Genomic DNA, 11881 nt, shown 5'->3' with positions numbered 1-11881 from the left:
TCCTCCCTCATCCTCTCCCCCTCCCTCTCCCCATCCTCATCCTCATCCTCTCCCCTCTCTCTCCTCCTCATCCTCATCCTCTCCCCTCTCTCTCCTCCTCCCTCTCCTCCTCCCTCTCTCTGCTCCTCGCAGAGCAGCTCTTTGTTAGACTTGTGGTCCAGGCGATCACTTCTTGCCCGACCTGCATGCAACAACTTACAAGATCGGACGTGTTATGTTTGTTGTTTGTTACGTAGGATGTAGTGTAATCATTCATGTTGTATTGAAATCACACTTGTCCAACTCTCTGAATATGATGTAAATGTGTCAATAAACAACAGCATTCCAAAAGAATCTAAAGCTACCGACTCTACAAAATGCGCGGTTACACACATACGTATACAGGTATACAGAGACTACTCGGCGATATACATGCCTAGAGACGATTTCTAGAGACGAAATAGTGCAACGTTGTACGCCACCTGTATATAGGGACCCTAGGTTTAATGTACGTATGTATAGGACGTCTTACTATGCACAAATGAATTTATCAACAGCAGCAGCAGCAGCTTTAATTGATGGACTCAACAGGCCACAAACAACAGCTTTTCAAATACCCCAGGCCTTTCTTCCACCCAAAGAGCTAAATATCCCTCCTGGGCGCCATGCGCACCTCCTCCCTCCCCTATCTTCCAGCTTATTATGCTCCCAGCGATCACCTTTTCAATCTTCACGTCTCATTTGCTTACTGCTTGCGTATCATTCCTACAACTCAGTATTTTCCCCTTCAATACGTACTCCTTATACAGAAGACTGAAATAAAATAAAAGGCTATATATTCTGGCATTGCCCTGGTACATTAGTATTAACTTTTAACTATTTATTCGGCAGGTGGCGCTGTTTGTCATAAATTCTTTTCATGTGAACACGCTTGTGTGATGCAACCATTATAGTAGCTAAGCGGGCTATAGTACTAGAGCTACCATTATAGATGCAACTTACGTATGTTTGTACCGGGAGTTTGTAGCAAATTAAGCGGCAAAACTCGTCATTGTAGTTGTGCATTATTTTATAGTACATGTAAATATTTGCGTCGTTCTGTGGTGCATGTAGATTGCTTCGGTGCCCTAGCAGTAGCAGAGGAAGGTGACGGGAAATGCTCGCGCGTCGCAATGCCAATGGTCACAAACGGCCGAAAACGGGCGAGTAGGGTCGCTTCAACGCATTTTTTTCGACACTTCCTGTTAACTCACATCATGTTTATCGGTTGAAATGAACAAAGAACACCCTCACCAGTACCCCTGTCGATTTTAAAGGGGCTACCCCCACATTTACGAAAATGACATAGGTTTCAAGGGGCCCCATGTTCTCTATCCTTGAACCGTCATTAGTATTACTAGCCGCTAGCGACTACTAATGCTGATGGGGTCTCTATGTCCCCCAGGGTACTGCCGGAACGTACCCTGGCACTAAATACTACTATCTAATATGCCGGACTGTACCTCGCTTACTCCACTAACGAGTCTAGCGAGTCGCCTACGCCTACTCCCTAACCCCAACCCTAACTGAGTAACTCTAACCCTAACCCTAACCATAAGTATAACCATATCCCTAACCATATCAGCTAGATAGTTACCAAGGTACGTTCCGGTATACCGGACCGTACCCAGGGTACGTTCCGGCAGTACCCTGGGGGACATAGACCCTATGAGCAATAGTAATACTAACACGTAATAGTAATAGCTACTACTGCTGAGAGGGTCTATGTCCCCCAGGATACTATCGGAGGGTACCCAGGGTTCTCCCCAGGATGAAATTGAAACAGGGGGGAGTTTTCCCAACGGTAGGGAGAACCCTGGTACCCTGGGTACGGTTCGATATATCGGAACGTACCTTGTACTACTACTATCTAATACACAGGCACTTGAAGTGTTTCAATAAAATATAATGCTAAATAAATACGAAATCTATTTACTACCAAATTCTTAATGTTTCTATACTCTCTTTCACCTATTATTGCCGACAGTTACCTGTAAATTCCGTCCAAATCCTATGTACAACAGACAAGGTTGTACATAGGATTTGGACGGAATTTACAGGCAACTGTCGGCAATAATAGGTGAAAGAGAGTATAGAAACATTAAGAATTTGGTAGTAAATAGATTTCGTATTTATTTAGCATTATATTTTATTGAAACACTTCAAGTGCCTGTGATCTAATATGCCAGACCGTACCTCGCCTACTCCACTAACGAGTCTAGGGAGTCGCCTACGCGCTACTCCCTAACCTTAACCATAACCCTAACCATATCAGATAGTTACCATGCAGGGTACATTCCGATATATCGAAAAATGACCGCTACTACTAGGCTGACTCCAAACGTCCCAGTAGTCTGTAGAGTGAGTAGGTGAGTCCGTACTATTTGTTCGAGCCTCGTTTATGAGCTTGGATTTTAAAATTGGTTCCAATGTAGGATTGACCCCCCCCCCAAGGGGCTTGTTATTCCTACTTTGATATACTGGCACATAAATCATCTTCATCATCACCATTATTCATCATAGCTCTAGTACTATAGCCCACGTACAGCTGCCGCAGGACTATGCCTATAGAATATTCTATTACGAATGCTCGGGACCAACTTCAGCCAGTCGGCGGGAACTATTTATGAGGGGTGGGCGGGTTGTGTTGGTTGTGGACAAAAACGTTGTTGTCAAGTAACAAATTAATAATAGTAATTTGTTCATCTTTCATGACAAAACTAATATTACGTACCATCTTTTTTGATCGCTTAATTTGTTACTTGACAACAACAATGTTTTTGTCCATAACCGACACAACCCGCCCACACCTCCACGTGCGGAAATACATAGTTCCTGCTGACGGGCGCGCACCAAAAATTGCCGTTTGAAGTTCGTAAATAATGTTCGTTTACAAGAAATATACGACTTGGGACGATTACCGTTCTATAGTCCTACGGGTCGTTGGTCCTATACGGGTCACTGGTCCTACGGGTCGTTGGTCCTATACGGGTCACTGGTCCTACGGGTCGTTGGTCCTATACGGGTCACTGGTCCTACGGGTCGTTCGTTCTACAGTGCACGCAGGCACACATGCAGGCGCGATATTTCAACCAATCATCCAATCGCTATTCAACCCCTTCAGCAGCAATAATAAGTAACAAGTGCAGCAGAGCGACAGCGCTCAACTGACTTGTACTGTAGCCGGGTATTCTTCTGATAAACTCACTGGCAACCGAATCAAGTACGCCCTCCCGCCACCGCATTGATAGGTTTTGCTATACCGGTAGTACAGTAATAAAGATATAGCTGTGTAACTTAAGTTAAGGGGGAAATATTCCCCCTCCATTGGCATTGACACATCTCGACGTTTGACCCTTGACCCACAAATTCGACATCCCGAGTCCTTTTCGCGATCCCCCCGTCGTCCCGAATATCAAGACCGTACGTCGAGCGGTTAAGATTTGTGCCCAACTGTTGACGCACGGACGGACGGACGGACAATCACGCGATTCTACAAGCTGCATCTGACTTCGTCAGCTGAGCTAATAAACCTGATGTACATGGTTAATGTGAAATACCTATAAAGCGTTAAACAAATGCATGGCCATAGTGCACATTTGTAAAAAAAAAACGCTGTTTAGAGTTAAAATTAAAATTAAAAATAAATGAAAAAATAAGTAAAAATAACAAATTTAACTAGCCGCTGTGAGTGTGCTGTGTCGCCATTGTAATGATATATTATACAGGCATGAGACTTTTCCGCCGTTCAGCGGATTTCCGCCCATTTTATAACTCCAGAGACCATTTTTGAGATCAGTGTAAATTCGAGGAGAATTTTTTTGGGGGGTAAGAATACCTCCGTGGTCTCTGACGATCGCGTACATGTGTATGTGAACACACTGTGACTCGGTAACTATCCGGAGCGCTTCTACTCGTATCATTGTCTTAATGTATGCTTGCTAACATAATGATAAAAGCAGGGTATGGCCAAACTTTATTTGGCATTCAAGAATTACGTGTGTGGGATGTTCGGACGCACAGGTTAGGACAGGTTCCTGAATCCAGTAGCAGCGTTGGCATACCAAAAATCGATAAGAAGTGGGTGGAGCTTACTTTTGGCCAGTGGTAGTGAACCTTACAATATTGTGTTGGCCAGGGTTTATTTACGTGCACGGGTCGTGCAGCACGCTCACTGTTCACGTGCACTAGGTTGTGGAGTAATTCGCACATCCCGCGCATTTCACGTTTGGATGTAAACAATAAAGTATCACTGAGTGGTAGTTAACAAACGATCACTATACTGTTTTAAAATAATATTAAGAAGATTTAGGTAATATATCATGTTGAATTATACAGTAAATAATAATAATTGTCTCAAGTTTTAACACACATAAGTCACTGTAGCTGCAAAGCACATCGTAGTATACTTACTAGTCATGCAAACAGCAGTACAGCCTCGTCGCACCACTCAGGTTTAACCGTGTCATATTGTTTTTAACGTTTGGAAAAACTATATACATTTTATACAGGGTATACTGTACAAAAAGAATTGTAGATACCCAGTATAAATGTAAAAATCAATGTGTAGCTAGGTAGAAGAGCCTGAGCATTATTATCCTCAGCTTTCACTAGCTCCAAACAACGGTCATACCTCGAAAGACGTTAGTCCTGGCATTATTGCATGTGACGTTGGTCTCGTAGCTTGGTCAGGACTCTTCTCCACCAGTGTATCCCTCCGCTCTACCCTGTGGAGCTAATTCATCCTAAGTCCATCATTGAAATTCAGGATCCTAAAGTAGGATTGCACTGAGCTGTAACGGTGTAGCCTTTTTGCTCCCCGCTACAGGTACAGGTATCTTGTCGTGGGAGCGAAGGGGCAACACGGGTACAGTTAGATCGCACAAGGACCTAATGCCTATAACTGCCCACACTGTGCCGACATTAGCAACAATTTATGGTGCATCTGTCACCATTATCATGTTAGTATTCATATGTGGTTATGACAGTGCAGTGTTACTATCTAAAGCCCTTGTACTAACCTTCACTGCAGCTCATCATGTTATCATTGTATTATCATGATATATTATGATTATATATTATCATTATATTCGATGATCATGTTATCATTATGTCTTTTCTCCTACATGTCATCACCGGTGAATAATGACAAATGTTCACGTTCACATTCGCTTTGTCATCATTCACCCCTGATGTCGTCCACTCTCGCAGCAGCATGCTGTCCGCTGCCGCTCGAGCGGCGTCGCGCCGTCAAACAAGCGGCGCCTGGTGCGCGACGTGCAGGTGGGCCTGCTCCGCCGGCAGCGACAGTGGCGCCCCCCGGGGGGACGAGCAGCCGTTTTCGTCGATCCTATACCGCGTCGACCAGCAGGTGGCGCACGTGACGCTGAATCGTCCTGAGCGGCTGAACGCAATCGACGAGCGCATGCCGGCCGAGATCGCGTCGGCCGCGGCGCGCGCCGCCGCCGACCCCCGCGTGCGCGCCGTCCTCCTCTCCGGCGCCGGCGGCAACTTCTGCGCTGGCTACGACCTGAAGGTGTACGCGGAGGCGGAGCGCGGGACCGTGCCCGGCAGCCAGCGCATGCCGTGGGACCCGTACGTCGACTACGCGCTCATGTCGCGCTGCACGGACGCGTTCATGTCGCTGTGGCGCTGCCCGAAGCCCGTCGTCTGCAAGATAGAGGGCGCCGCAATCGGCGGCGGCAGCGACATCGCGCTCTGCTGCGACGTGACCGTCATGGCGGACGATGCGCGCATCGGGTACCCGCCGGCGCGCGTCTGGGGGTGCCCGACGACGGCGATGTGGCTGTACCGGGTTGGACTCGAGCAGGCGAAGCGGCTGCTGCTCACCGGCGCCCTCTTGAGTGGAACGCAGGCGGCCGCCGTCGGTCTCGTCGGCGAGAGCGTGCCGCGCGCCGACGTAGATGGCGCCGTCGGTCGCATCCTCGAGCGCATCGTCACCGTGCCGACCAATCAGCTGTGGTTTCAGAAGCAGGTGATCAACCACGCCGTCGAGCAGATGGGCCTGCTGTCGACGCAGCGCATGGCGACGATTTTCGACGGCATGTCGCGGCACACACCAGAGGGCGTCGCGTTCCAGGAGCGTGCTCACAAGGTCGGCTTCAAGCAGGCGGTCAGGGAACGAGACTCGGGGAGCGACTTCATGGAGAAGTGGGGGCGCGAGTCAACCTAACGACCGTGTCGTGGCCAGTGCTGCCTCCTGTGGTCGCTACGAATTTTTTTTAACTTGCTCCCATTTTCTGCTGCTGCTACTACTAACACACTGTGAAAATTGTCATGTGGTGTGCACGGTTTAACTGAAATTGGATGTGAAAGCAGAAATATTACGGGTATCGTTCATGGTTTCAATGACCCGGTTATATGAACGCGGCGTAAATCGGGAGAATAAACATCGAATGAAGTTTCACTTGGGGGTGACCTGCAACATACCCACTGTGAACAGTTTACATTCCAGCAGAACCACGATTTCTCACAAGGACATTGCTGCTTGCAGACCCACACACTGCGAGGCAATTCCAAGAGATAGAACTTGATTGAGTAACGTTAAGAGAAATATACGAGTAATGGAAAATGTATACAGTAATAAAATTGAACGTGAAATTGAACGTCAGTACAGAGTTTATTTGTAAATTTTTTCCGAGCGATTTATTGACATTTATTCATCGAGTTCTATACGGAAGCACACAAGACTCTGCTCCTGTTTACAGCTAACCTATTTTGTACTACATACCATATCAAGAGTATCAAGTGCACATAAAACGTTTGTTTAGGGTTTGTGTTCTTGCAACTGAGTAAGATAACAGGATAACACACCAACGCTTGATATTGTTGCTAGTTCCGTGTAACTCACACGATTTGTATGTGGGTTCACAAGCATGCACCCCGAAATGTTGGCTTTGCAGAAATATGTTACCGAAAATGGTTCTTAGCCCATTGTATCGCAACATTAATCGACAATTGCATTATATAAAAAAAAGATACAATCACCTCACAACAGAACACACTACATGTACATTTGTTCGCAGCATGTGCAAGAGCTAATAATACTTTGACACTTCACATGGGCCACATTCATATGACTCTTTTTAATTTATCACGCACTAGTTCTAATTTGCATCCTCAGCAGACTTTGATTATTGAATGTCCGTGAAGAGTATCAACTACAGCAAATTCAGTACAGGTTATTCACATTTCTACTGCTCTTGCAAACAATTGGACCTGTCTATTCATGCAGAGACAGCGAGACAGAACACAATATTGTATATAGGAGCCCGTCCGCCAGGCTGGGACTAGTAAATTTACTCAGTATTTTCATGGATTTTACTATAGGTTGTATAGCAGAAATCTAGTGAACATTTCTAAACCAGTACTGGCCCAGTTTTCAAGACTTATTTCCAAGACTGGAAAACAGGATGTTAGAGCAAATCTACTTGCTCCATACCTGACTATAACCTGTCAGCTAATATACGTACAGTGCAGATATTGCTGGTATGCTCCAAGAAACACACAGCAACAGCGTTAATGCCAGGTATTTGCCACTTAACTGGTTCAGAGGGCAGAGCACCATGCAAACGTTCATTCTATAGATCTACAATTAATAATCCATCAATGAATATGATCACTAGAATATCAGTGCATGCACAATATAGTGTTACACGGTACGAATTCCTACACATTCTACAAAAGCAGTCGACTTCATTAAACATACAGTAGTAAGATAATACAAAGTGGGCATGGCACGTCAATACACTGTGAGAAATACAGGTTATTTTGTCACTAACCTCATCAGTAACTGTCTCCACCAAAACCATCACGACATCAGGCATGAATAAAAGCAAATAAAAGATTTGTTTTTATTCATTCCTAATATAGAACTATTGCTAAACTAATAAGAGGAATTACGTGTTATAGTTGTACACCCACGGTAATACAATGTTCAGTGCTACATGAATAGAATTACACCAGGTCCTATAAGAGAGCCCTCCTAACACTAAATATTGCAATAAAACGGCATCATTGCATCATTACACACAATCCTGCTATATATATATAATATATACATACTGTAGCTGAACTATAAATGAGGCAGTGGCAAACACTTGTGGACACGTCATTTAGTGATACTACAAGGAAGATAACACGAATTCGAGAGCAATATTAACCAATATAAACCGATTAAAGCTACGATGACTGCAACACAAGCAAAGAACGTCATGCTTTGGACGTTCATAGATACACTTTTACATCTCTTTAGAAACGTCAGATGTTCGTGTTTTCTACTTTTTAAATAATTGTGTTTACACACCAGTTACCTGACTAACAATCCCACTGAGACAGCATACGCACTCTTCTGCATTACCCAAAAACAGCGCATAAAGAACCACCCCATGTGTGTAGCAGAGAGAAACCTGACCCACGCTGTGCACACCGCTTTATGCCTGTGATTTTCTTCTGTGCGTCTTATCGTGCGTTAATTTTTTTGTAATGAGTTCAGTTACAGTAATAAGTGACTAATACAGCATGTCTATGAATTCCGACTTGCATGAACTCTGGCATGTGCCTTCAAGTTGCGGCGCTGAGCGAATGCTGCGCTACACAGATCGCATTTGAACGGTCTCTCTCCCGTGTGCGTTCGCATGTGTGTCGTCAAGTTGCGTCTCTGAGCAAACCGTTGATCGCAGTGATCACATCTGAACGGTTTTTCCCCCGAGTGAGTTAACATGTGTGTCTTTAAATTGCGTTTCTGAGAAAAGGCCGAATTACAAAGATCGCATCTGTAGAGTTTTTCTTCTGTGTGAGATACCATCTGTATCTCACGGTTACTTTTATCAGAGAAAGTTGCCTCGCTTTGATCACTTCTATGCGGGTTTTCTCCTGTGTGAGTTATCATGTGAGTCTTAAGATTACTGCTATCAAAGAAAGTTTTCTCGCATAGATCGCATTTATATGGTTTCTCTCCTGTGTGAGAAGTCATGTGTGTCTTAAGCTCACTTCCATCAGAGAAAGTGGCTTCACATACATCACATTTATGCAATTTCTCATCTGTGTGTGTTCTCATGTGGGTCTTAAAGTTACTTTTATCAGAAAAAGTCATCTCACATATATCGCATTTATACGGTTTTTCATCTGTGTGTGTTCTCATGTGTGATTTAAAAAAACCTTTATCAGAGAAAGCTTCTTCACATAGATCGCATTTAAATGGTTTTTCTCCTGTGTGTATTCTCATGTGTGTCTTCAAATTCCGCCCCTGCGAAAACCCTGCGTTACACACACTGCATGTGTATGGTTTCTCTCCGGTGTGAGTTCTTAAGTGCGTCTTCAGGTTGCGTCGCTGGGAAAACGATATGTCGCACTCGTTGCACTGGTACGGCTTCTCTCCTGTGTGAGTTCTCTTGTGTATCTTCCAATTGCGTCGCTGAGAGAACGACGCGTCGCACCGGCCGCACTTATACGGTTTCTCGTCGGCGTGATGTATCATGTGCTCTCTGAAGCCGGTGCTGTGAGAGAAAGCAGCATCACACAGATTGCATACATAAGGTCTTTCTCCCGCTCGCTCTTCCATGTTGTTGTCCATCAGGTTACCTCATTCAGGGCAGGCAGAGTTGCACGTCGACCGTCTTTTCGCAACGAGTCCGAACGAGTGTCTTCACGTTACTTTGCACAAGTAAACCTACGAAAAACATAGTGTTATCAGACGGCAAACATGATACAGCGCTAATGTTGTGGTCGAAGCACGATTTCGCATACCACACAAATTTACGTACTCTTTCGAGGGATACCACTTTTGTCACGGATTAAATTTGTAGCACAATTGTGACACATTTCATGCTTTGTAAACAATATGACTAATGATTACAATTATACGGGACAGAAATGCACAAGTGCACACACACACACGCACGCACGCACACACCGCAGTGTGCCTCCCTCCATAACAAGTTTCAGATTGCTCTGTTTGAACCTTTATACCTGCAAACAAAAGGTAAATCTAGAGCTGTCTCAAATTATATGCATGCAGCAATCCCACAGGTTATGAAAGAAATGCGTTCTTGAAACAATGTACAAAACATGAAATTATGCAATGTAACTGCCGTTTTCTTATCAACTCTAATTACATAATGGAAATGCACATTGCACTCTTTCTTCTTTTTTGCTAAAATTTTCAACAAAAACCATCGTACAATATTTTATGCAAATGCCCTGTTATGTCCATGCCAGTCTCGTGACCCTGCAGCAGAGATGCCAACACATATTTGAAGCAATCTGTAGTTTCTGGCCATCAAATTAGTAGATCGAGGGTCACGTAGTGACCCGAGTTTGCTAGGGAGGTCCGGCATGCCCCCCCGGAAAATATTTTGATTCTGAGATGCAATTTCCTGCCTTCTGAGGGTCAAAAATGACAATAAATTTACAAAACAAAATTTTTTATCACAGTGAAATTTGTAGTTTGATACAAACTGGTCGTAGTGGTGCAAAAGGAATAGAAATTCGTATAAAATACGGATAAATCGTAGTGGTTGGCATCTCCGACCCAGTCTAAGATGTTGTCGGGGCAATGTCGGCACATACAGTCAGCCCATAAGAATAAAGAGTCGGCTCATAGGAAGGTCGGTCCATAAATAAAATATAACCATTCATAAATGATCAATAAACAATTACACAGCTGCTTAAACAATGTTATTTTTAGTAATTGAACATACAAGGCTAGGTAAGGGCTAGTAGTAGTAGCTGGTCTTGGCTGACCAGCCCTGCTGCTGAGTGCCAGTAATATTTAATCCATATCTACTTCTTCTGCAACTGATCCCATCTGATATTTAAACTATAAATGTTGTGTGTGAAAACATTACAAAATAGCAAAATCTAATCTTATCACAAAGTCACAATGACAACTATTGGCAGGCACTAACGCCAAAAGACCAACTGCGTCGGAGGATGCTGCAGTGTTCGAAATAAGGGCTATCCGTTTGTCCTCACTTGTCTATTTTCACGGAGGACAAGTAGACTTGTCCGCTGCAGAAGCAGCTTTTTAGAGCAATTTTTCATAATTTTCTACCATCGCTTCAACTTTGTTAAGACAAGTAATAACTTCAAATAAACAATTGTGCTTCATTATGTTCTTTCAAGTTTGGTACCTAATTTGAACTGTTAGTGAACTGTATTAACATTACAAAGTAAGATATTGGGTCTAAAATTTAATTTTATTAAATGTATTACACATTTACTATATTTCTATGTTATTAATCAGGACAAGCAAATATTTTGCAGGACAAGCAAAAATATATTGTAGCTTGTCCGTCGGACAAGCAAATTTTTTTCCTTATTTCGAACACTGTGCTGGTGATCTTGATGAAGAGCAGGATTAAGATCATGTTCCTGCTAAGGAGTTGGAGCAACTGGAAGACAGGGTCAATGAAGTCCTTGGGCTCACCATGACCGATTGAAAAATAAGGACTGATGACATACTGAATATGGGAAACTTCATAATTAAAGATTTAGAGAGTTACCATAAATAAATGTTACCCCATTGGCATTAAAGTTCACTTCCCGTTTTCATATTACTTATTGAGTTGGGGACTGTTTAATAAATAAGATGTTCATTGCTAAATTTCAACAGGCTTCCTAATGTTGATCTCAGAGACTCAGATAAAACTTATTACCAAAGTAGCAAACCTCAGAATGTATCTCAGATAATCTAAAACCAAATTTGTTCTGCCAGGGAGTCTACTAGTCATACTCTCATTAGTGATGATAATGGGTTGGAATTTCATCATCGATCATCGGTTGCACCCAACCGATGGATGATCGAAGGTAATGTTATTGATTGTGGCTACCAGATATTAAA

General features: G+C 43.7%; 2 protein-coding genes across 3 annotated transcripts in view; one reads left to right on the top strand and one right to left on the bottom strand.

Moving 5' to 3' along the window:
- Positions 1-5170: 5170 nt before the first annotated feature.
- On the top strand, positions 5171-6649 carry LOC106806524 (probable enoyl-CoA hydratase echA8). The gene has a single exon (XM_014808493.1). The coding sequence runs from the start codon at positions 5171-5173 to the stop codon at positions 6209-6211; it is 1041 nt and encodes a 346-aa protein (XP_014663979.1). The 3' UTR covers positions 6212-6649.
- LOC106806533 (zinc finger protein 239-like) overlaps positions 6640-11881 on the bottom strand; it is a 15865-nt gene continuing 10623 nt past the window's right edge. For both annotated transcript variants that reach the window (XM_014808507.1, XM_014808508.1), the window contains exon 2: positions 6640-9709. In XM_014808507.1, the coding sequence (XP_014663993.1) occupies positions 8564-9613 (1050 nt within the window). In that variant the 5' untranslated portion in view covers positions 9614-9709 and the 3' untranslated portion in view covers positions 6640-8563. The remainder of the gene's footprint in view (positions 9710-11881) is intronic.

This window comes from Priapulus caudatus, unplaced genomic scaffold (genome assembly GCF_000485595.1).
Source record: "Priapulus caudatus unplaced genomic scaffold, Priapulus_caudatus-5.0.1 Scaffold166, whole genome shotgun sequence".
NCBI classification, from domain to species: Eukaryota; Metazoa; Priapulida; class Priapulimorpha; order Priapulimorphida; family Priapulidae; genus Priapulus; species Priapulus caudatus.
Note: the sequence above shows the minus strand (reverse complement) of the source record. Positions and strands in the feature narration are given on the sequence as shown.